General features: G+C 38.5%; 2 protein-coding genes across 2 annotated transcripts; both read left to right on the top strand.

Annotated features, from left to right (window-relative positions):
* Positions 1-3,635: 3,635 nt before the first annotated feature.
* On the top strand, positions 3,636-7,784 carry DUSP3 (dual specificity phosphatase 3; the record flags this gene model as incomplete). Its single annotated transcript, XM_008942645.1, has 2 exons — positions 3,636-3,862; positions 7,321-7,784. Coding segments are annotated over 2 exons (433 nt in total), but the record flags the coding sequence as incomplete, so codon positions are not given.
* A 7,944-nt stretch (positions 7,785-15,728) lies between these two features.
* SOST (sclerostin) lies at positions 15,729-19,029 on the top strand. The gene is made up of 2 exons (XM_008942644.1): positions 15,729-15,945; positions 18,608-19,029. Exons 1-2 carry the CDS (start codon positions 15,729-15,731, stop codon positions 19,027-19,029), a joined length of 639 nt encoding a protein of 212 aa, XP_008940892.1.
* The last annotated feature ends 7,810 nt before the right edge of the window (positions 19,030-26,839 follow it).

Below are 26,839 nucleotides of genomic sequence, written 5' to 3'. Positions count from 1 at the left end.
GGCGGCGGAGGGTTCGGTGTTCGTAAGCCTGTGAGCGGTGTCCTCGTCGGCACTTGAGCGCAGAGGTTCGGGCAGGCCGTGCAGAGTTGTGAGACGCAGGACGGCCACTGAGGAGCCCGCTTGAACGGGAGTTTGAGCCGGAGAGAGTCAGGCTGCGGGGAGAAATCTGCTAGATCCCGCCGGAGCCTGGCCTGGGCTGCACAGCCCGGGAGTCTCGAGCTCAGGGGAGCTGCCAGCCCGGGGGCCTGTAGCTGCAAAGCCTGAGCTGCCTGGCAGCAGGCTGCCTAGGGCTTCTGCTGGTTTCTGACATGGCAAATGACGAGGCACAGCTCATAAATGGCATGTGCTAAAAGATTCGGTACCTTGTTGAAGTCTCAAATCTCAGCTAAAATTAGGCTGAAACAATGATAAAATTAAGTTGCTCAAGAATGAAACACACTTGCTCGGCAGTGACAGCACTGGGCTTTTTTTTACTTCCTAGTCTTGCTAACAGTTGAGGTCATCCACACGGAGACAAGATGCCATGAGGTGTATAGCATCTGCAGAAGCCTGATCGTAACAACAGTGTAATAAGTGTGTGTCAGATGAGTAGAATAACCTGGAACATAAAAACCGAGCAAAGCAGCAATATGTACATGAGGTCTTGGTTTAACCGTGCACAAAATGATTTAAAGGAAACAAGACTTTAATAGTAGCCGACGGGGAAAAGTGTTCAGGGTTCACCAATAGCACTTCTTTTCTCAGTTGTAGTATGTTTATTCCTTGCACCCAGATCATGCTTTCAGTTATGTTCCAATCCTGTCATATCCTGCTGATTCCTTTTCCCTTCTTTGTGCATCTTTGTACACTTTATTTCTGCAACATTAGCCACTCCTTGATATGTGTGTAGCGTGCTGGATCCCTGTTCTTATTTGAAGCCTGTAACTCCTAAATAAATGTAAGTTAAACCCATAGTTTTTCATTAACTTTCTCCTAAGACAAGCCAAATTATGGTTGTCACTGCCAGTTGGTGCAGGACATGCACATCTACAGATAGGACTGAAATTATTATCTGAATGGCCAGTCTGACAGCCACCATATTTTTAGTAGTTACCTGGAACAAATGAAATGAGAGCCTGCAAAGTGCTTTGCACACTAAATAATAATTTTTTTTTTTTTTTTAATCCTTCTAAGATAGTTGGCTCCTACAGAGTAATTTTCTTTGTTCATTGGTTTTAATTATGTAGTATGGACTTTAATACATTCAGATACAAGGTTGTCTAGGAACAGAGAATGCCTATGTAAGTTACACGATGGAAAATGTCAATGTAGTGGCAAGTTTTGCCATTGAGAAGGGCATTTTATGTAATAATTGACAACCAAAAAATGTCTAGAGCACTAGTGCAATTGGTAGCATAAGAACAGTTTAACTGTTAGTTGGACTAACGGACAATGTGCAATTAAACTGGCAAAAGACATCTTCATCAGGGCTGCAGATGACAACATAATAGGGTGAGTCAGTTAAGACACTGGAGGGTAGGGATTCTATTCAGAGGAACTGTGTCTTGTGAAAACCAGTGTTTTACCAGAAAGCAAACAAGCTTAGCTTTCTGAACTACTTGCACAGGGAATCTGATTTGGTTTGGTTTATTTTGGTTTGGTTTCACAGCCTGTTTGAAGCCTGTAACAATTTTAGCCATGTCTCCAGAACTTTATTTGGTTAAATGGTTCCGGTTATAAATGCCCAATCTGTTTTCTGTCAGGTTTAGTGTATGTGGGTAACCCTTGAAGCAATTCTTTGTTCCTAATGTGCTAGAAGTGCATGTGTGTTATAAGGGGTATGAAAAGCATTCTCCCAAATTTAATACTAAATGTAGGGACTATAAGGGAAGAAGCATTAAGGAAACGATTTTGTATGACTGTAATAGCAGAAATTAAAATATATAAATATGCTGGCATTTTTTGCCATTAAGGACTTGGATTATTTGCTTATAATCCTGTATGGCAATACTTCATAGCCCCATGTACCCTTTATTGCTGATATATGGTTTTCTAAGACCTGTGTTTTGTGGCTGGTAAAATTATTTATTTCTGTTCAGAATAAATTCTTCTTACTAGTGTTACTCACAGGATGAGGAATCTTCTACATTGAGAAAAGACAACATTCTGTGATTTGTCATAGGGAAATAGAAGCTGATGTTACCATCTCTGCTGTTCAGAGAAGCTAGCATTTTAACATTGAACGTGATACAGCTGGAATTAAAAGTTAAGGACGAGAGAGAACCAAGGACTGTTTGGAAATGGAGAAAAAAATAGCATATAAATACTCTCTCACTTCTAGCTGTATAAGAAAATTTATAAAATCTGCAAAAATCATTCACTAGGAGTGAATTTGTGTCTGGGAGGGCCAGTTTGTGTTGTCAGATTCAACCATGATTCCAGAACACAGGTTCCTATTGATCCTGGCCACTATCAAATATATAGTGCACTATATACCATTACTTAAGTGGTATACTCGGCCCACTAAGGATAGGAACTCACAGCTGAATTAACTCTTTTTGTTTTGGCCTTGCACTGTAGGATTTACTTTTGTGTTGCAAGCAGAATTCCTGAGGCACTGATACTTGTCCCCTGGCACAGATGATGTCCTGCCAGATGGAAAATATGTCAACATTTGTTTGAGTAATGAAGTCTTTACAAATATTTGGTTCATTGCCATAGTTATTTGGCACAGACAGCAGAAAATGTAGAAGCTTCACTCATGCATAAGGATTCATCTGCTTATACTACAATTCATGGGGTCTGTGTTACACTATAGTCATTAGGAGGAAAGGAGTGCTCTAGAAATTCATACAGCCTTGAATTATGTGAAAATGATGAGTGAATGCACTCAGAGAGTCATATAGATATAAACCAACTGATTTTGATATTTATTTTAACTTTTTTAGGATAGCTAATTGCCCAGCCGAAACCATTAGGTGCATTGCCATCTTTTAGAAACTTGGCCAAAAAGATACTGCACAAATGCTTAACTGGAGCTCAGCTTAATATTAAGATACCTTGTATTTGCAAGTTATGACTAGAGCCATAAAGATATTTTTCTAAAAGGTTTCTGTTTCCACAGCCAGTTAGACACATAGCAAAAACCAACTTTAAAAGCAATAAAGGGATTTATGTCTGTTTAGGCTACCTCTTTTCACAAAGTGCAGGAACTGAGTTACCGTTCAATGAAAGCCTTCTGTGACATTCTGCTGATGTTGACCAGTGGGCTCAGATTTTACTAGGAAACCACATGGTGTGATAAAACATGTTTTTTCTCCTGTTATCTCTGGTATTTTCTTACTTTGGTCATAATTTTATGTTCAGAAAGAGTTATAATTTTATGTCACTGTAGGGTCTAACAGAGTAAGTTTCATGTGCGTTCTGCTTGGTTGTCAGCCAAGAAAGTAGTGTTCTCTCAGGCACAAGTAGTGACCATAGCTCTAAATAGTTTTGTGAATTTTTAATCTGTAGCTAATTCACTTCTGGGCACAGTATGCTTAGCATCTATTAACATAAAAATGAAAGGGTTTGGTTAACAAGACCTGCTGGGGACCTTGTAATTACTGAGATGGTTCACCAAGTTCTAATTGTTTTCTTGACACTTTATTATACAGGTTCATAGCCAAGAACATTATGAGGCTGCAGCGTCTGGGGATAACCCACGTTCTGAATGCAGCAGAGGGGAAGTCATTCATGCATGTCAACACTAATGCAGAGTTCTATGAAGGCACAGGCATCAGATACCATGGCATTAAAGCTAACGATACACAAGAATTTAACCTCAGTCGCTATTTTGAGGAGGCAGCTGATTTTATTGAGAAAGCACTTTCCCAGAAGGATGGTAAGGCAAACTGAAATATCTTTCTACCATGTTTTCTGTGCACTGCATATGTTCCTTAGCAATTTATTTTACTGTTTAAAATGGTTCTTTGATCAGATTATCAGCCGAAAAACCAAGTCAGGAATTAAGATCAAGGCTCTGGATCAAAGACACCAGAACAGAAAATAAGATAGCTTAATCTTCTGTCTATACATATAGGTCTCTGGCAGATGGCAATTGGAAGTCTGTCACTGTAGGGGTGATTTTGAAAAGTTAAACAGCTGATGGATCCTATGATCCTGCCTTTCTGGGAAGATGTGTTCTTCTTTTTCCTGAGAAGTGATAAATAACATAAAATTAAGTTCAGAGTGTAGAAGTTGTTTTAGGACACTAGAAATTATAATTTAAAGGCAGAAATGATACAGGCAATGTGTTGCTGAAGAGTATTCTCACAAACTTTTTTTTTTCCCCAAATGTACAGCAAGGAGAGAGACTGCAGCCTTTTAAATTTATATTATGTGATGATTACCTCTTTATTCCCTAGGATTGCAGGAAGACTGAAGATGACATTTGCAATGTTGTTGATTGCCACTTTTCTCTACAATGTGTTTCCTTAGAGCAGAAAGCCTAGGACATAGGCCAGTGGGCCAGACAGTGTTTGCTGTTGTGTGACTATTTCAGCATGCCAGTTATTTCTACACATGCTTAATTTCTTTATTGCTTCATGACTGACGGTGAAAAAGGGAGAACAAGAGCTCCCACAATTCTAGAAATTCTTTCTCTGAAATGGGCAAAAGGGGTACTAGAGCTGTTATGTGCTTTTGACAGATGGAAAGAAATTTTACTTCCAGTTTGGTGGAGTAAGAAAATTTCTAAAAACTGACATGCTGCTCTCCCGGTTAGCATTGTGACTCACTGCAACAGGTTGCAGTAGGAGAGAAGAGTTAAACAGTGCCAGCTGTGCCACAACTTTCCTCACGCTGATAGAAACAGTTGCAGATTCAAGTTGAATTTACAGAGCAGGTCAATTTGCTGATTCTTTCAGTCTTAGTAGATGTCTACCATGCCTGCCACTGTTTTCTTACTGTGGAAAAAACAGAGGATGATGCTGGAACCAGTTTTAAGACTAACTCACTACTGAAATTTGATACTTTTGTTGGACATTGAAGTGTAGAGTAATGATAGTGAAGAGAGATGCAGTAGTGTTTTCCTTCAACTTCATTTTAGCATCGTAGTTGCATGAAGTTCTGGAAGGCAGGTCTTGTATAAGAAAGGTCTGCAAGGCAGCCCTTAAGACACTGCCATTCAGAGAGAAAGGCTCAAAACCCTTTTCCTTCTTATCGTTTCCAAGCAAATTCTCTTCCACGTATATGATCAAGACTCTAAATCTTGCTAATTTACAGACATCGGCTCTCAAGAAATGTTAAGAATTAATTGGTTTTGCTCTTTTGGGTTGCTGCTGATTAGAGATTTGCTTTCAGCTGAGAAGCTTCTGCAGCTAGAGGCAGATGTGGTAATGGGCTCTCTGTTGCTGTGGTTCAAAGCAAGTTGTAGTTATGGTGAAAGCGTGTGTGTATGGTCCATCTGTTCTCTTTTCTCAGAAAAAAATATTACTCTTGAGAGTAGCCTGGGGCCATATCTCCCACTGCTTTGGGAAGGGGAAATTTTTTAGGTCTGGAAAAGCAGGTCAAAGAGGAAGCAGCTGAGAAGCAATAAATTTGAGTTAGATTTCTGAAAGGGAGCAGTGGCTTTTTGTATTACTGTTGGATACCTACCTATAGAATTTACCTATGTGGTAGGTTAATCTTGGCTGGATGCCAGGTGCCCACCAAGCTGCTCTATCACTCCACCTCGTCAACTGCACAGGGAGAAAAATACAATGAAAGAGTCATGGGTTGAGATAAGGACAGGAAGATCACTTGCCAATTACCACCACAGGCAAAACAGACTAGACTTGGGGAAATTAATTTATTAACAGTCAAATCAGAGTAGGATGACAAAATCAAATCTAAAAACATCTCCACCTCTCCCTTCTTTCTGGGTTCAACTTCGCTGCCAATTTTCTCTCTCATTGACATCCAAGTGACACAAGGGGATGGGAAATGGGGGTTGCAGTCAGTTCATCACATGTTTGCTGCTCCTTTCTCCTCATCTGCTTTCCTACTTCAGTGTGACATCCCATCCATGGAAGGTAGTCCTCCATGGACTTCTCCCACATGGGTCCTTTCCTTGGAGTGTAGACCTTCAGGAACACAAGCCCTGCCAGCAAACCTGCTCTGGCATAGGCTTCTCTTCGCGGGTCCACGGGTCTTGCCGGGAGCCTGCTCCAGTGTGAGCTTCCCATAGTGTCACAGCTTCCCTTGGGCATCCACCTGCTTCAGCATAGGGTCCTCCAGAGGCTGCAGGTGGGTACCTGTTCCACCATTAACATCCATGGGCTGCATGGGGACAGCCTGCCTCACCATGCTCTTCACCACAGGATGCAGGGGAATCTGTGCTCTAGTGCCGAAGCACCTCCTCCCACTCCTTCTTCACTGACCTTAGTTTCTGCAGATTTGTTTCTCTCATATATTCTCTCTCCTCTTTCCCAGCTGCTGTTGTGCAGAAGGTTTGGTTTGGTTTTTTTTTTTTCCCCCTTTGTAAATACGTCATGACAGAGGTGCTACTGGCATTGTTGATGGACTCAGCTTTGGCCAGTGGCAAGTCTGTCTTGGAGCCAGCTGGCACTGGCTGTATTAGACATGGGGGAAGCTTCTGGCATCTTCTCACAGAAGCCATCCCTGTAGCCCACGCTGCTGCCAAAACTTTGCCACACAAACTCAATACAACCAAATAGATAGAATGAGGTCCCTACTTAGTTATCTGGAAGCATTTCATGAGTGCTGGCATAGGTGTGATTAGATGTTGCTGTTTCTTGTTGTTGCACAGTCAGCAATTTCATTTACCTGAGTGTTAGTGTGGCTTCATAAACAGAGAAGTAGCCAGGTATGATCCAACATGGGGTTAGCATTGGCAGTAATGCAGCAAAACCGCTGGATATCTCTGAAGAGATACAATATATGACAAAGAGCAAATTTCTCTGTCTTCAGTGTATTTTAAACTTTTCATTATTTATTTGTGCTCTTTGGTACTGGTCATCTCTAGGGGCAAAACTTATTCTAAACCACAAAAAAAAAGGTGAAGTGTAATAAATAGACACAGTTTGACTCCTTGTAAGACAGTAGTAAATATGTTTCAGAGTGAGTTTGATATACAACCATTTTTTTTCCTGTATTATTCTTGATGACAGACTGCATAGCTACTAACAGAATAATAGCACCTTTCTTCTAAGTTCTGCATGTCTTCTGTAGCATTCAGAATTTACATCTCTCAAGCTGTTAAAGGATTAATATTATTACACTTTATATCCTAGCTATTTTGTGATGCTTTTCAACCATTCATTCCAGTATAACGCAAATTATGACCTGTCTTCCCTGCAGGACAAGTGTTTGTGCATTGCCGTGAGGGCTACAGCCGTTCTCCTACACTGGTCATCGCTTACCTCATGCTTCGCCAGAATATGGACGTCAAGTCAGCATTAAGCACTGTCCGGCAGAAGCGAGAGATTGGCCCAAATGATGGCTTTCTTCGGCAGCTCTGCCAGCTCAATGAGCAATTAGTGAAGGAGGGCAAACTGAAGCCCTAGAAGAGAGCACTATAGTATTTTTTCAAGTTTCTCAAAGCATCAGAGAACATCTTAGGTGCCTCAGATTCCCTAACCCAAATCACCAAGCTAAATCACATAATGTGAGGGAGGCAGAATTCCTGCTTTTGTCTAGTGAACATATCTTTCTCAAACTCTGGATCTATTTTTCAAGGTGACACAAAATTGTGTCACTGTTTGGAGCTGTTGCAATAAAGAGGTGGTTTTAGGGCATGTAACTCCAGGGATAACAGCTGTCTTCACATGTATTTCAGAGCCCCCTGCAGACTCTGCAGGATGTGTGGTTTGCATTGACATTTGAGTGTGATTCATTTAAGCCTTGTCTTGTATCCCACCAGAGCACAATTTTCTGAGAGCCCAACACATCACATCACTCTTAAACAAAGTACTGTATTTTCTAAAGCTTCTTTTTCATGCACACAGGTGCCTAAAGTTTGAGTGTAGAAGCTTCAAGGAAGGGACAAGCATATATACAAATGCACAGATGCACTTGCTTGTAAAATAAAGTGTATGCAGTGTTGTGTTTAGTGTGGATTTGTGCAATACATAGTGTGTGGTAGTAAAGACATTCAGAGCCAAATCTTGATGCACACTGTATTTACAAGAATATTTGTACCTCTTGCTGTTGTGATTGACATGAAATATTCTGATATTAAATGCTCTTTAATTTTTGTTTTGAAATCATACTAGAAAAAAAATGTCAAGAGCAAATGCTGTGGAAGAAATTTGAGTGAGAAAGAAATAATGTCTGTATTTCGGAGTGCCTGTACTGGGTGTATGATAAAGTCCTAAGTATCACAATATAATGGCTCCCGAGGGTTGTATTGAATTACAGTGTCTCTCTCCCTTCTTTACTGTCACTGTTTATCAACATAGAATGGAATGAGCACATATGCAGATTACTTCCAGTAGGGCAGCACGGGTTTGCTTACAAAGCAGTTTGCAGAAGTACAGTCTTGACTTCTTGGATTGCTTGCATGGTATCATTAAATAGAAATGAGTGTTGTTACATATCACATAGAATAGGAAACATTTCCTTCCTATTAAAATAAATGATGTCTTGATTCTGTTTGGCCTACAAATGAAGCAAGTCATTGCAATGCTAGGAGAGAGAGCTTTGTTTACAGCATGCCTGACTCAGTGTGTAAATGTATACCTGTGACTTATAGCATTCTATATACTCAAAGAACAAGGATCTCCTACAGCAAATGTGCAATTGTTGGTTAAACTAACAGAACCTGAGATATATGTTCCCAGATTATCTGTGCTTTAATGTAGAACACTATTTTTAAAACAAACACTGTTGAATTAGTAAAATGTAAGCCCAGATCTAGTTTTGTATATTCAGTTCACTAATCGAAAACCACAAAGGGCGTACGTTGTTTTACTTCTAGTTGTTGGGGTCGTGTGGTTTGGCCAGGGGTGGGTGTGTGTGAATGGTGGTGGGGAGTTCTGTAGAGCTAGATACCTTTCTTGAAATTAAACTCCAGAGGTGATTATTCTGGTGAAGACCTGGTTTATTTCTTTTACCTTGCACAAGAAGAGAACTGCCAAGTCAAGTAGACTTTTCTCTTTTGTGGCGCTTAAGGGGACAACTGGGGAACACTACACAGTGTTTCCTTTCACCTCCCTACGCTTCGTACTGGTGCTTTCTTTGGATCAGTATAGCTCAGTAATAACGAGCAGTAGTCAGTCGCACTGGCTAGTTACATACCTGCTTGCTTTCTTCCATTATATCAATATTAAATGAATTGCTTCTTCAAAACTGCTAGATACTACTTTCATTCTGTGTAGCTTGGGGAATAGGAATACTGGCCTTCTATTTTCTACTATACTGACTTTTTCACACTGCAATCTTATTTATAAATCATCCTTTTAAAATTTTTACTGTAAGCATAGACTTTATTTTTTTTTAATCTCATCTCAAACCACGTATTCATAAGACCTATCTGCACCAGAAGGAAAAAAAAAATGAAATTCATGAGCATGCACTTTGTCTTTGATCTATAACTTGGAAGTAAAAAATTCCAGTCCATGAAAGAGCTAGGAAAACATTAAGCATTAGATTTTTGTTACTCTGCCATAGATTGTAAGAAGGCTAGTAATTGTCAGCTTAAAAACAGAATGGTTTATTAAAATTGAGTCTGTTTACCTTATGGTGATGTTTTTCTATTTGTCAAGAAATACTGACAAATCAAGACGTACAGGAGTTTGTTCTTATATTCAAGACGTTCTTTCAATCCATAGGACACTGCTAGCTTGTAGTGATACCTTCAATGATAGTCTGGCCCATTTATCTCAATGTAACAAAACTGATTTAACAAACATTTTGTAATATGAGGGTGGAGAGGAATAAATAAGACAATGCTACAAATTGATATTTGAAATTGAGCTCTAAGACAGTGTATCCTATTTTGAGTTGTTGATAGGTGACTCAGTAATGAAACCATTTCTATCTCTGCTTTTAGAGTAGGCTAAAAATAGTTAGGATTTCAGACCGCTGTTCCATTAATGGATCATATGCTTCCTTTTTATTAGTCGGACCGTGCAGCTTACATTGAGTAATGCTGTAAATTCCTCTCATACATAATGATATGCTGTATAGTTCTAAATTTCTCTTTCTGATTGTAGAAGGAAAGATTGTACAAAAACAGGAAAGGAGTTTTTTTGTCCCTGTAATATAGCAATGAGAAAGTATTGGAAGGAATGCTTTTTATTTTTCTGAAATTACCGTGCACCTTTGTTCTGAGATGTTCCTTACAAGCATGCTAAAATGGGGACAATATTTTTAAAAACAATTATTTGTTGCACATAGCAAAACTGTATTTTATGAATTTAAATCTCTTGGTTATAGCTAACGTAGTATGTGATCTGGATTTACATTAGTATGTTTATCCTGAATAGCAGTGAGGTACTTTTTGTGTACATAGCACTCTGAAGGAGGGATGGGGTCTCTGTAAAATGTGCATCTGACATAGAACAGCGATATCTACCATGTCAAATCCAGCACAGGGAAAGAAAAAGCAATTTCTTAAGACTTTGTACTTAAAGAGTAAAGTTGGATAGGGAAGTAAAGTGGACTCAAGAAGCTATTAGCATTTTTATAGCAAGGAACAAAGGGGAAAGTCAAGATAGATAAAATGATATGAGAGAGAGAGAGAGATAAAACTAACTTCACCTTCTCATGCTGAACTAAATCTTTCTCAGCCATTGCACAAGCATGGGAGAGAAGTTTGTAACTAAAAGTTAAGATTCAAAGCAAAAATAGCATCTATCAAGTGCTTTCTTCATCCACTCGCGCGGCAGCTGAGACTACAGTGTTGATGACATGTTGTATCTAGCATGCCACTCTGAACCATAGGTACGTCAGCAAAGTACTTCATGAGAAAATGTTGCAATATGTCACTGCTGAAAAGCGCACACTTCATTATTTCCAGCTTAGAATTAACAACACTCAAATGCAAGACTAGCAGCCACAATATGTTTTATTGTCATTCCATCTTAGGTTGTTGAGCCTATTAGTACTGGACATGTTTTTCTCCTACAACATGAGTACGCATGGCTTACCTCTCTTGGTGATGTGAGAATGAATTAATCTTTGAGAAAGGCTTTGAAATGGAAAGTACTATGTATAAGAATGCTACATGGTGTCCATGTTGAAAAACAAACTTGTGTCAAATATATCTTCCTCCTGCTGAGCTAGGAAGAACAGAAGGAAGGATATTTGCAATGTTTGTTTTCATAATATAAGTATTTTAATTGAGCTGTCTTCTGTTGTCCAGAACTAATTAAATCTCTGATGCTATAACTAGAAGGATTTTTTTCCCCTTCTGTTTTTAAATTAGTCCTCCTAGTTTACTATAATGTTTTCAGCACAGAGGGACTATGTAATGGAATCTCAGTTAGTATAGCACGGAGTTTTCCTCTAAAATTAGTCTCTGTCCTTCACCGGTGGGTAAAACTGAAAATAGAAAAGACATGAAAGGTATCTTCTAAAGGATTTGTTCATGAGAATTAGTATCCTAGTAATTTCTTCTATTCTGCAAATAAATCCTGGAAATCAATGAAGTGTTGGGTTTTGTTTTATTTTAATTCCAGTGTGCCAAGGTTGCTGGCTAGCTGACTCACCAGATGGAGCTGTAGGCTTGTTATTCTTCACTAGATAGTCACCATTCTATCCCTGAACAATGCTATTGTGTGAATCTAATGTATTCTTGTTTTATCACTGAAAAAGGCAGCCACTAGAATGATTAATCAGTGCATTTGCTGGTCTCCAGTGTGAAAATACTAAGATTACATTTATTCTTGGCTGCTTGGAGGAGATCATATAGCATTCAGACTGATATATTGACAAGGAAGTATGTGACTTGGCAAAATTCTTCTGAGACAGATAAAAGTTGCTTGGGTAAGTGTAGTTTAGCAGCATCTTAGAAAAAGAAGTGTTTGAGAAGGAGACAAGTTCTTCAACATGTCTGAAACTGATTTCCTGGGCAGTGTGTAAATTATGAGCCACTGTCCACAGATACACTTAAATTGCATTTGTGTATTTTTAGTGCCTGGATACCTAACAGAACACACATGGCCCAAGTATGGGCAGAGCAGGGTCCATGGTGAGCACCAGAAGTTACAAGTGACAGAACTGATTTCAGAAACTGGTGTATATGTGTATGCCTTCATAGTACAGTGTTGCAATGCAAACAGATCACGACAGAAGTCTTGAGTTCAGAAAGCAGCATCAGCAGAATCAGGCCAAGTGTATGATGCTAATTTACTCCTTGTACCTGCTCCTCTAATATTTCTGATTAATTTTGAGTATGGCTGTGGGTGGTGTTTTTTCAGCTCAGAAAAGAGCATCCTAGTTCTGAATACAGAGAATCCAAGCTCAGCTCCACCATAGTGGGTGAGGGTTCATCCTAAAAGTGTCATTGATTTTTTTTCTTTCTTCATGTGTTTCATTAACAGTGTAGAAATCAATTGTTGGTTTGGAGCTACAGCCCAGACAATGTCTGTTTAGCTGCAGAAGTACTGTGGAGGCAAGCACACAGAGGATTTTTTTGAAGAATGTTTTTGTAGTTAAGGAGACTGAATATCTAAGGGATTTGGATTCACTTCTTGCCTCTATTAGGCTTCCCTCCTAACTTGTGGACAAGTTTTAATCCAGAAGCTAAATATAATTTCTGATTTTTACTTCCATAGATTTTTTTGGTCTTATACCTCCCAGTGGGTAAAGCAGGTTAATTTTATGAGAGTTAATAGAAGGGATTAAGTACTTGGAGAAGCCACATCAAGATTTTTGTTTGTTTGTTTTATATGGAAATTACTTACTGTAAATGTGGTTCTCTGTATTAGGCCTATACTGACAATGATAGCTTTTGGAAATATTCTCTAGGCACACATTACATGAAAAGAATAGAAACCAAGCTTTGATAGATAGATATAATTCTGAAGACATTTAAAAAGGGGAAACAAATAGGTAGCAATGATTCAGTGATTACCAGTACTCAGTTTTCTTCTGCTGTCCTGTTTTGCTTTTCAGCTGTTTTCCACTGTGCCATAGGCTGTGATCTCACTTTGTACAAGGTCACTATTGGTGAATACCAATACAAGGTGATACTCCTATCTGGCAAAAATAATACCAAGTTAAAAATCTTTCTTTAGTTCCTGGTCATCCTTCCTGATTTGTTCACTTTAAAAAAAAAACCAAACCAAAACAAAACAAAACAAAACAAAACAAAACAAAAAAAAAAAAAAACACACACACACTAAAATTGAAATTAGGCCTTTGAGTGCTGTTAGAGGATCACATGTCAGTATTTCCAAAGAAAAGAAAAATAGCTATATTTTAAGGCCTGAAAGCAGAGCTTGAGATCTTTGTATACAATTTCAAGTATAATTAATCACGGTAGTCTAGCATGTTCTTTGAAGAAAAAAAAAAAAAAAAAAAAAAAAAGAAAAGACCCACAACCAACAGAAACCTGCAAGGAAGATGGTTCCACAGCTTTTCAAGCTGGTGTCTGTCTTTTCTTCAGAACCCTTTTTGTTTGGTGGACAGTCATGTGATGCCCCTGAGAAACTGTTTATCCCTTCCTTGTTGAATAGACTTCACCTGTAGCTCTAAGCCAAAAACAGACTTACTCATAAGTGAGAAAAATTATGCTTGGGAAAGTGTTTGCAATGCCTGAGTGTTTTGGTTTCCTGTGTTTGTGAGACCATTATTAACTGCTTTGAGTAAAGGAGACAGTTATTAATGAAAGATAACCAGTGCTTTTGCTGCTGCTGAGGATTATGGGGAAAAGGGAATCAGACCATCCGAGGCAAATTACGTGACAACAGTCTGTATTAAAGAACAATATTCTGACTGGCTGTGGACAAAAAAGAGAAACACCCATCTTGTACAAAGATAATAAGTATGTTGTATCCCTCCATAAAAACCTGCATAAAAATGCATAAAAAAAATGCATAAAAAATGCATAGGATGTGGTCTTGAGGAAAGGAGAAAGGGGAACAGACAGTAAGGTCCCACAGTTGTATGCCCGCAATGCACAATTGCTTTTAGAAATTCTTTGGAATGGTTGAAAAGGAAGGTTCTTCTGAGAATGCTAGTCTGTATAATTCTGGACAGAGCGAAATGGTAGGAGGGAAAGCATGTCACATTATATTTCAGATGCTATTTTAGGAAAGGACCATTGTACGGAGAAGTTATGCTAAAGCTCATGTGCCAAGTACTGGTAGTGCATCTGTTGTTTGCGTCTCTGTGTGTAAGGCTGAAGAGGTGAAATGTCCTCAGGACACTGTTGTTCTTTAAACCCATGATTTATCATCAAGGTCACACAAAGGGACCTCCACTTTAAATATGGTGGCACCTGTTTTCCATGCCAGGTCAGGGGAATTGCCAGAATGGAATGCAAGCCTTAGGTAATGAGTCTTACAGTAGTAGGAAGAAGTCAGACAGTGAATCACTTTTGAATCATTAAATATTTTCATGAGGATGTATGTGACAAACATTGCAGTGACACATACTGCTTTAAGAAAATTTTGCTTTCAAGTATCTATGATGAGCTCAATGTAGTATCTAAACTTGCTAAAAGCTGAGATGCTTTCCAGTTAAGGTGTTTAGCCTGACATCATCTGCAAATAACTTGAAAGTGTATGTGGTCTTGAGCCAAAGAGATGATGCAGGTATCACCACTATCATCTTAATACCATAAATGTGATTTTAAAAACACGACACGTGAATTCATTTTGGGCATAGGTGCCCAAGACATAAGGTCATAAATTCTTTCTTCTTGTTGGTTGCATCATGAATGGAAATCAGTCTGGTCATGTTCTTGTGTTTAAAATATGGAAATGTCCTATATTCAACAGTTGTGCAGAATGTCAGCAGTATGCAATGAATTTGAAGAAAATTACTTTTTTTTTTTTTTAAAGTGATAAAAATGTGAGAAAGAGTACATAAAAAATTATGGTATACAATTTCCTGGCTGTTTACCCTAATATATTCCAAGTAGCACATTTTTTAAGGAAAATTAAACAAAACAACTTCTAATTTTGAAAAGAAGTTCCTTCCTGTTTCTTCCAATACATTTGTGAAACATAGAGTTCCTTGTTTTGTAAAGGGAAAAAAAAAAAGCTTACCCCCCAATTATTTGCCTGCAGAGACTGACAAGCATAACTACTGAATTACAGTTTCTAGATTTGCTTACTTTTTACTGCAGGGGTGAAGGGGAAGGGAGGTGTGCAAGGGAGGAAGGACAACCATAAAAATTCCTTTTAAAATCCTTTGCAAAATACAATAGCCAAAGATCCAAATATGGAGGGAGAAACAGGTTTTAATTATACCATTGTTAGAAAAAAAAAAAAAAAAAAACCTGCAGAAAGACTTGTCAGGTTGCAATTCATCATAGTCTTGTCAATCACCATTGTTGCCAGGCACAAAAAAGAAGTGCATATGAGAATTTTTTACATATAAGTTGTAGAATATTGTCACTAACCCACCCACACACACACATTTTATTTCACACTGACAAAAGCTGACATGAATGAGTTGTTGTCTGGCCCTTCCCACTTTGTATAGTCATTGGCTGGCTTGGTTCTAAAGAGGATTTTAAAAAGGGGAATAATGTGCCTTTTGCCTAGGATCTGAGACTGTCAGGGAGCTGGAAAGCTAATCTGTGAGCTGTCACCATGCAGATCTCTTGGGCTGTGTGCTCTGTTTGTGTCTTAATACAAATTGCATTTCGATCTGTGGAAGGGTGGCAAATGCTTAAAAATGATGCTACAGAAATCATTCCTGAGATCACTGAAAATACAGACACACTGATGGAGCAGACTTTCAGTGACAACAACACAATGAACCAGGCAAAGCATGGAGGAAGACACATACAAGCTCCAGACCCTAACGGTAAGAAAAATAACATCATTATAATTGTTTTAGGCCCTAACAGAAAGTTTGTAAAAGAATACTTGTTATTATATATGGTTATTTATTAAAACCTTTAGGTGAGGACCTAATGCTCTAATTGACAGGGATATACATCTACTGTTGAAGAAGTATCAATGTAAAATAAGAAGGGATATATCCAAGTTTACTGATGAAAAATGCGGTCTATATATATTGAGCAATCCTTAGGTACTACAATATGCATTCCTATTTTGTCCAGCTGCTCTCTGCAGACACAACTCCAATACATAAAGCCTCTAGGAAATACTACTAAAATTTCTCTGTGTTCTGTGCTTGCAAGCACTGTGAAGAAATACCACAATTCATCTTTCTCTCTTTGATACTAGGATGGGGCAACAGGTTGACAGTGCAGATAATAATATATTTTCTTAATATTTAGAAAGAGTCACACAGCAAAAATAACATATGGAGGTTGCATTCAGCTAGATGAGAGCAGTGTGCTGCTCACTGTCTTTTGCCAACAGCCAGATTTTCAGGCAGATTCCAGAAAAAAAAAAAAAAAAGCTGTCATGAATCATGCTTTAGCAAAGTACTCCCAAGGGGAATTCATGCTCAAATGAATTGGAAGGAACTTTATTTTGCAGAGATGTGCAACTTTGGAATCAGTTTGGCTACTTATGAGCACTGACATACTTCATAATATATTGTCACTGCATTTGACCAATTGTCCAACATTAGCAATGCTGCAAAAGACAAGCTTTGTGAAGAGAGATGGAAGATGGGGAGTTAGCACAGACAAAGGAAAACAGAGTATTTTCAAAAATAGGCAAATGGGATTAACTTGGTCTTCCAGACTGACATTTGCTCCCAGGTGCACAATAAGTCATATTTAGTTTCCACTATCATGCATTGCAGACCTGAGCTAGTCTTCTTTTTCTGGGGACAATTCCAGTTGTGAATTGTGTTTTTCTGCTGCAGCTGTCAGTTAAGGTGTTTAAAACTATAGCATTAACAGAACTTTAAAAAAAAAAAAAATTTTTTTTTTGATAGTGCAACTTTATAAGGGTATTAAATCCCTACAAAGAGGAGCATGCTGCTTCTCACAGGCAACCCCCACCAACCACCAGGTCAAGGCAGATTGGTTTTGTTGTTACATCTGAATACCTTTATTTTTTAGCATCTTATTACTCTGACATCAACTCGGGAGAATTAGTCCCACTGATATGTGCATAATTTTTTTAAGGGGATAGGACATTTATGTAAGAAAGGTAGAGTGAAGGAGACTGGACAGTTATTAAAGATTAACTGTATCTGCTATATGCTATGGTGGTACAATGTACCTGATTCAGAGCATTATTTTTTACATAGACATAATTTTCTCAAATGCTAAGGGAACTCGGGAGGATTAGACTAAGTGCACATGGAGTTCAGTTGTCAGCATATTTGTCACAGCATTATGACAAGGACTGTTTAAGTTCTTTAAAGCAGTCCTTAAAAATGTTTTAAAATGAAATCTTTCTAGCTGTATTTTGATAAATACATACCTAAGCACTAAAAATCATGGTTTGGTACTTCACAGGAAAAACAAAAATTAAAAAGTCTGTACAAATACTGTTCTATCCCTAATGATTTGGGGTCAGAATTCTCTTTTGATGTACTGAGGGAACCACCCCGTGCATCGCAAGGAAAGTGGGCCTACCAGGCACAGCCTTCTGTCTGTAAGGTGACCTTTGAGGATTTCCACCACAAGTAGTGTCCCTGAGTTGAAGCTACCCGTTTTGACTAAGAGAAGAACATGTTTAGCACAATGAAATTCTTGGATAAACACCTTCAAAAATCAAATTCTTTGTCTTCCAAACAACTAATTAGCTAAGTGTGTCACTTGAGAAATGAGGTGCCTTCAGAAAACGTCTGTTCCTACAACTGGAAAGTTCTTCTAAATCTTTAGTGCTAAAAAAAAATCTTTCCTAATGTTTCATTAGCATATAGCTATCCATTGAGAAAAAGGAGGTAAAAAAAAAAACCAGTGTAACGTTCCTAATCAGCCAGAAGATGCCTCTAGCTGTCCGAAGGAAATTTTGTGGGATGTGTGATTATCACAGAGAGCAGTAAACTTGGAAAACCTAATGCCTGGGAAGTGGCAATTCCTTAGCACTGTTGTTACCTACAGTTTCCCTAATTCGGAACACATTATACTAGTTAAAAATTACCTAAGGAACAGCTTTGTAGCAAAAGAATTTAAATCTGGAATCAACCTCTGGAATCAACAGTTGAACCAGAGCAGTGGGGGAAAGGTTTTGCCCAGAGGTAAATGAAGCCAAGAGAATCCCATCATAATTTCCTATGAAGTAACTGCTGCTGCTGGGATTACACTTAAGAAGCTTCACTGCCCACCTGCACAACCCTGACATGGAATTTACCTAATGGCAAGAAAAGGATTTAATTCATCGATTTGTGCATTGTTATTTAAGGGTCTCATAACTAGAATAACCAAATATTCAGAAGCTGTACGAGTGAGTCTTTGGAGGTACTCTTCCCAAAATCTGCCACTGAAGGTGTCCAGCTTGTATCTAGCTCAGAGCTAGAAACTGCTGCAGAAGCAAAAAAGTGCTTTCTCAGTGATGGGGAAGAAAGTAGTAATTAATGTGTTTCTCGTTCACAGATGCTTCTGAATTTAGCTGCAGAGAAATGCGAATCACCCGCTATGTCACAGAGGGGCCTTGCCGCAGCATCAAGCCTGTCAAGGAACTGGTCTGCTCTGGCCAGTGTGTCCCCTCACACCTCCTTCCCAACTCTATCGGCAGAGGGAAGTGGTGGCGTCAGAACGCCCTGGATTATCGCTGCATCCCTGCTCACACCCGCACGCAGCGCATCCAGATGGCTTGTCCTGAGGAAGAGACTCGGACTTACAAATTCCGAGCTGCCACATCCTGCAAATGCAAGCGCTACACTCGCTACCACAACCAGTCTGAGCTGAAGGACTTTGGGAAGGAAACTGTCAGACCTCAGAAGAACAAGAAGCCCCGTCTCTCCAGAGCCAGGAGCAGCAAATCTAACCAGCATGAGTTAGAAAATGCTTATTAGAAGGTGGCTCTGGGTGATACAGCCTAGCAGCTCTGGATATTTTAGAAAACATCAAATGGCACTCAGAGGTCGCAGCACGATGTTCTGACTGCAGTAGGTTCCAATTCCTTCTGCTAAACTGGGTCAAAGGGTCATACAGTCAAAAAATCTATCAGATTAAAGCAGTTATGGTCTGATAAGAGATTGCAATAAACAGAGCTGGAAGTACCAACACCTAAATTCAGTCTGAGAGGAGAGGTAGACCTTGGAGATTCACGTGAGATCAGGTGGCTTGTACAACTAGGAAGGCAGAGGAAAGTGAAGCTGTTATGGTAACAATCACACTTTGTTAGAAGTCATTCTACTCACTTTCTGTGAAAAGAACACTGAGATCCCTTTCCCGCTTATGTGTGCACCATGATGCAGGACAAGCATGTGATTAGGGAAGCACAGGGAGAGTTACCACTCTCTGACTGAGTTGTCAAAAGTTAGCAATAGCAAGGCTATCAACAGTTACATGGACTGAAGGCAAACTGTTAGGAAATTAACATCCTCTCAGATGTCCTATGCCCCTGTTGTTTCCTCTAAAACACAAACATCAAAATATGACACTCACGTTCTCTAAACAAAGTGTGACAAATCTATTTCATACTTTTAATGAAAAGCCTGTAAGATCAACAGATTCAAAACTTAGATTTGACAACTAAAGCCATATTTGTTTTAAGGACAATTATTTCTTTTAGGAACAATTAAACAAATTCTACAAAGTGGAACCATTTCATGAAAGGATACTCCTCTCAAACCAGATAACCTCACTGATAGTTGTCCTCTAAGCAGCTAACAACTGTGCATAATTTCACATAAAAGATAGTGATTATTCCTTATTTCCTAGAACACGATTGACTTCCGTATCAGTTTAGATATCTCAATTTATGTTTTCTATTCTGTAGAGTTTGGATTATCTGGCCACACACTTCATAGCGCTAAGACTGTACAAGCCAAGTTCTGTAAGTAAGGTGCTAGTCCTGCATTAAAAGCAAGCCTTTGCTTATTTTAAGGTCATTAATTCCTCTAGAAAAGTCTTTAGTCTGTGCAACATTGGTAAGTCTTTAGTTTGACACAAATTTCCTTTACTTAGCATCTTAACATTCAGACTAACGTTTGTGGTTTTACATTAAAGAATATTATTAGAAAGTGAATCATCACATGCTGTATATATCCTGTAGAAGAGCTAAGCCTAGTATCAGGTGAACACAATTTAAGATGAACAGTTCCTTACTGTTCTTATTTTCTATGTAGTTTTTATGCTGAAATCATATAAACTATGGAAATTCTGGATGTTGGTAGATTATGCAATTATTTTATGTGGGACCAGAACCTAGAGAAAAAATGTATTGTTTCAGAGAATGAATTACGTATTTATTTTTTTTCTCAGAAATTATTTATGCTATGTTTTTCCTTGTAGAGAATGAGAAGTAATACTGCTTTAAAAATATGTCTGTTATTTTTAATTTTAAATACATCATTAATAAAGTAGAAAAAATTATTAATTATAGGAAGACTCATTGATTTTCAGCTATAGTATAGTATTGGCTAGTTTGCTGCAAAGCCAATGAATTACAGATCAGGGTGTTGACTCCAATTTCTGTGATAGAGAGTGCCAAGGCCCTTAATTATCAGTCAAAAACCCACACATCCCCCGAAGAAATTCCATCCTAGAACTTATTGCTCCAATGCACAACTTTTTGGTGGATTAAGTCTTCCTGGTCAGATGTGGAGCTCAGAACTATTTCAATATTCTCATTTCTATTTCTTCTGGAAAAGAAAAATTCAGTTGATTTCAGCTGATTTCAGTTTCTCTCCTACTCGCAGTGACATTTCATGATTCATATGTTCACAACCTGACAAAGCCAGCAAAAAAAAACCAAGAACTACATGAACTGTTAGTCAAGATTTTTTGATTGAAACCTAATTGCTTCAGATTTCTCTCACTTAAAAAGAATTACAGAATACCCTTGCAAGTGCTGCCAAGTAACAGCTAAACTATTTAAAAATTTCACGTTGTTGAACTATGCCCATTTTCCTTTATAAGGCCATGTTTTTTAACAAAGACTTTCTAATGAAGTCAGAGAAAACTGAGCTTGGAATACACATAGTGTGCAGATCTTTCAATACAGCTGTAAAGCTGAACAGCTTTTTTCAAGAGAGCCAGTAGATAAGGTGTCATTTCACTGCTATTATTTGATACCTTGCATAAGAACCTGACTCAAGTTGTCATACTTGTGGCAAGGTTATCCAGGCTTATCTTTGGCTTTATTAATTTCGCACTTGGGACTTAATATTCAGAAATAAGCATGAACACCTGTAAGTGCTTCTTAAGTAAGAAAAGCAGTTCAGTTCCTCAGAAAAGGTATTTCACAATCTCACTTACATCTAAAGTAACTTGAACATTGTTTTTAACATGCTGACTATGATAAGCCAGTGAAAGAGACTTACTCCACTTTATCTAAGACTTCATACTGAGTTCCAGGCTATTCAGTTATACAGGGCCTGTTGCAGGTGAACCAGTAGTATCTTTCTCCCAGATGTTTCACACTAAAGATGTCTTCTTCAAAAAAAATAAACCCCAGTCTTCCTACACAGTTCTCTTCTACCAAAAGTGCAAATGTTTCCTGATGCTAAGTTGCCATTCAAAATCCTGCAATTTTCTGACTTACTTACAATGTAATGATTGGGTCTTTGCATGTTATCACAGAATCACAGAATGTTAGGGGTTGGAAGGGACCTCCAGGGATCATTGAGTCCAACCCCCCTGCCAAACCAGGACCATCTAGTCTAGTCAGGGTTATAAAACTTTTTAAAAGAATACCAATGGACAGAGAGTCTTGAAGCACTTACTTAGTTCTTCTCAATACCCATCCTGTTTACACAGGTAAATTCAGTTACCTTCTTACCACAGGTTAAAAGTGGATTAGATAAGCAGGCTGCAGATATGCTTGATCTTCTGTAATCTTACTCTTGACACAGTCCCCTCCAATCACCTCTTTTGCAGTTTATGTTATCAGAAGAGGAAACAGTAATATTCTGCAAACAGCTGGAAAATAATCAAAGGCAGAGATGGACTGCTACTTTCCTCCCCACCCCCCACACGAGTTCTTTTCAAGCAGTGCATTTGGGTTTATATATTTATTTTCAAACTCTGTCTCAAAAAAAAAAAAAAAAACAAAAACAAACCAAAACCAACCAACTTTAATAAAGGTGTGCATGATCTTAGCTACACATTAGTACATATTACTTAAAGTTGTTAGTCAGGCTCTAGAACAAGACAGAAATTTAGAGAGTGACTTACTAGTGTAATCATCTATGTCTGTTTGCTGAAAGCATTATTTATGACTCAAGGGACATGCTGTACAGAGATGCAAGCTCTAACTGGGGATTTGAGAATGAATGACTGAAGGAAATTTCAGTTTGTCTTTCACACCAAATCTATACACTTCAAATTCTATGCAAAGGAAAAAGCTTGATACTGTACATAGAGGAAGTAACTGAAAACAGAACAACTTTATAGATTGTCCATACATCAGTGAAACATTACTGGACACAAGCTATATGTGGGACAGGCCCTCTTAGAGCAACAAATACTCAAAAGGAGCTTTGTGATGGGCAGTGACCTGCTGTGCACTCCTTTAACAGAGCACTAAACAGTTTTTCTTCAGGATTCTAAATTCATCAGGCAACAGTGAATTTCTCCATTGTAATTGTTGCAATAAAACATCACAATAGTACATAATTTAGGTGCTACTGAACTAACTAACTTCAGCCAAGTGAATTTGCCTTCACTTGGCTGAAGACAGCTATCATAATGGGTAGGCCCACAAAAAAGAAATCAAGTCGCTTTTTTTTCAGACAGGCTTAACGATTTCTCCAAATCAAATTTGAATATTCATGTGTCCTCCATTTTTACTTCCAGCTCATGTGGACAACAAAATATTGTCTACAACATACATGTAAATTCTCTACAATATACTCAATGACTTGCAATAGATACTCAGTATACTTTATTTATTTTTCTGGCAAAAATACAATTCTGCTATCATTCAGTGAAAGATGAACTTGCAGGCAGCACAAACAGCCTGATGATATCAAGCAGGTCACAAAAATTTTGCTTGAGGTTCAACTTTTCATTTATAAATTGCACACTAAAGAATGTAACTTTATCCAGTGAGACTCTAGGCCCAGAAAACACATTATGCATGTGTTCTGCAAATGTGGTTGAGAAAGTCAGCATTGTGAAATACGGAAGGAATAAACATGGGGTTTTTTTAGCCATATGACATCAACTTATAATTAGCTCGTTTCACTCAAATTAGTGCAGTATATGGGTGCACAGAACTTTTCTATAGTAAACAGGCTCAAAAGTCTTAAATTAACATAGAACATATTTATATGTAGCTTGAGTTTGGATTGAACATTCTGTGCAGCTGTAACCTGAAATTTAAGTAAACTGAAACTCCCCTTGATAGGCAAGCAATGGAAGTCCACCTTTAAAATAACCCACAGTTTAGAATAAAGCCAGCACTGGTTGCAGAACTTGCAAATGCAGCTGATGTTACTCACTTCTACAAAAGAGTACAACTGCTCCCCTTTCAGTCTTAGAGCCATCAAAGCACAAGACTGAATGAAGTTTTTTTCCCAGTTATATACAAAGGGATGGATGTTTCTGTTCCCAGAATTGTGGGAGCAATTTTTACACTGAATGTTGGAGAGTTGTAATGTCAACATGCTGCGCTTCGTGGACAGTCTCGTGATGCCATCTCATCTTTTCATTGAATCAGGAATATGGTGCTTTTCTGTATTTCTTTTATGCCAAAATAAATTCTATTCTTACTAGAGTATAATAAACATACCATGCCTGAAGCTCAAAGAGCAGGAAGGAATGCTAATTCTTCTGTTCCGAAGATTTTCAGGGAGTGGGCATCCACAACTCTGAGCAATCTGCTCCAACTTCTCATCACCCTCAAAGTAAAGAACTTCTTCCTAATATCTAACCTAAATCTACCCACTTTCTCTTGAAAGCCATTAGCCTTCATCCTATCACTACACTCTCCAATAAAGAGTCCCTCCCCATTTTTTTCTGTAGGCCCCCCTTTAAGGCAGCTATAAGGTCTCCATAGAGCCTTCTCTTCTCTAGATTAACCAACCCTAACTCTCTCAGGCTCTCCTCATAGAGGTGTTCCAGCCCCCAATCATCTTTGTGGCCCTCTGGATGTGATTGAGCAGGTCCATGCCTCTTATGCCAGAAGCCCCAGAATTAAACACAATACTTCAGGTAGGGTAACCTCTGCTCACCAGAGCAGAGTGGAGGGGGAGAATTCCCTCCTTCGACCTGCTGGCTACACTTCTTTTGATGCAGCACAGGGTATGATTGGCTTTCTGGGCTGCAAGTGCACATTGCCGGTTCATACTCAGTTTTCCATCCACTAATACCCTCAAGTACTTGTCTGCAGGCCCGTTTACAATCCATTCATTATCTAGCCTGCACCCACGTTTGGAATTACCTTGAACCAGGTGCAGGACCCTACACTTGGCCCTGTTGAACATCACGAAGTTCACACAGGCTTACCTTTCTAGCATGTCACGGTCCCTCTGGATGGCATCTCTTCCCTCTGCAGTATCAAACATACCACTCAGACTGGTGTCACTCTGAACACTTTAGCATCTAAACTTGTAATCCATCCCAGCCCTGCTTCTCCCTGGTATTACCAGGGCCTGAGTAATTCACACTGATGCCATGAGCATCCATTTTAACCAGCCCAGGTGAGGCAATGTGTGATGTGAATCACCTTTTTTGGCCATATACAGTCTGCGCAGATTCCAACAGATACAAGTGGGGCTGTCATGACACTTGAGCATTAGCACTTTTGATTTAAATTGTCCTTTCTTATGAATTTGTAAGGTGCCCAGGATGTGGAAACACTGGTTGGTGCTTGGTGTCCATAAGGGTAATATCATTGTCTTCGTCTCAAAGGGAGGCAGGCTCATCTCTTGACTGAATTACAAGTCCAAAGTCATGCATCTGCCTAGTGAAAAATCCCACATCAGGCTCTTCGTAGTATTAGCCTTCAGACTCAAGCTTTCTTGTTCATGGCTTTTCAGGCAATTTAAATATATTATCAAACCAAGGAATAAAAGTGTATTTATTCTGTGGTTGTCAAGGCCCTAAATTAAACAGATATCTTTATCACTTCACCAACAATTTAATGCTTGTGGCATTATGTTAGTTCAATGTCTTAAGAAAACAGCTCAGCTCTGGTTAAATAAATGACGTCATTCCTCATTCAGGCCTCCTGATTCTTTGGTGTAAAAATTTCCCTTAGCAGAGGCCTTGGGACATAGTGGCTCCTCTGAGACTATTTACATCTGTCAGATTCTCTAATCTCTTCTTCCTTCCTTCCTTCCTCCTGTCTATTTCCTTCCCTTCCACTATAAAATGGCCAGTATTTAACTCTAATGCTTCCAGCCTGCACAACATGCTTTTAGAATCGGGTGGTGGTGGTTGGTTTGTTTTTTTTTTTTTTTTTTATTCATACCCAGAAATAAGGCTTAATTTAAGATAATTACTATCCCATTTGGAATGTTTTCGCTATTTGCAGGGCCTTATTTTTTTCTAGTCAAATTAGCAGGAGAAGTTAGTTTTAAAAGTGATAGTTTCCTTCTAAAATTGTTCTTCAGATTAAGAGTGGTGCTCAGAACCAGAAATTTGTCACTCATAGTTAATTTCTGCATGTCTAGAAACAAAATCAGCGCTATCAGGAAATCATTATTGTGGTGAGAGAAAGGACAGACAATTGCATAGACTTACAATGAATTGAGAAAATGCAGTTGAAATTTCAGCCTGCTCATTGATTAATGAGCCTCTGAATAAATTAATCTTCAAATCGGAGGTGTCCAAGGTCCTCCTAGGAGCCAAAAATAGGCCGAGTCATGTTAAAAGATACATTTTTTAGAATTAGTTTTGTCATTATAATCTGTAATATGGCATCAAGAGCTAACAACCTGTCATAGAATTATTCCTTGAACTTGCACTTGCAACAAGAACAAAACAAGAGTACTTCACGGAGCGAAGTGTTGATAAATGCAAACGTTCAGTGGAGCATGGTTCAGTGAGAGGAACAAGTGAATAGGATAGCCTTAATGGGAAAACTGGAATAATTTCAGAATTCAAGCCTCAAACATGTCCCTTTCTTCTATCTGGAAATGCTGTCTGCATGGAATTTAAGGATTTTAGCTAGTTTTTTTATTATTTTTGGTGTACTTGGAACCTTAAAGTGGTCATCAGATATGTATGCAACTGATTTGTAGCATAGTCTGAACAGACAGTCCATTCTACATAATAATGATTAATAACTATTATTTACAGCACTGAGAGTTTATTTACTGCTTTATGTATCAAATGCAACAAAAACCACCACAGTCTGTATTAGCTAACTGAATTACCTCAGCAGGCTATTCTTATACAACATAAAATGCAAAAGTGACTATAAAGAAAACTAAGGCTTCATTATGCAAGTAAGCTGGGAAGAAATTTGGTCTATATTAAATTCTGAGTAATTGAGCAGTATATAGACATAAGTCGTTTCAAGTGGCATGTACATAAATGATATAGATATGAAAGATATAAACAAAAGTAGAATAGAATAAATGCATTGCAATTGTGGGGCGATGTATTTTTTTAAGGAAGAAAAGCAGCTGGAATACTGGCAAGTCAAATGAGAAAAGCTGAAATCGGGTGTGAGTTATTCCTGTGCTCCAAGTCCATCCTGTTTGACTG

The sequence above is a fragment of the Merops nubicus genome, unplaced genomic scaffold (genome assembly GCF_000691845.1).
Source record: "Merops nubicus isolate BGI_N331 unplaced genomic scaffold, ASM69184v1 scaffold16816, whole genome shotgun sequence".
Lineage (NCBI taxonomy): Eukaryota > Metazoa > Chordata > Aves > Coraciiformes > Meropidae > Merops > Merops nubicus.
Note: the sequence above shows the minus strand (reverse complement) of the source record. Positions and strands in the feature narration are given on the sequence as shown.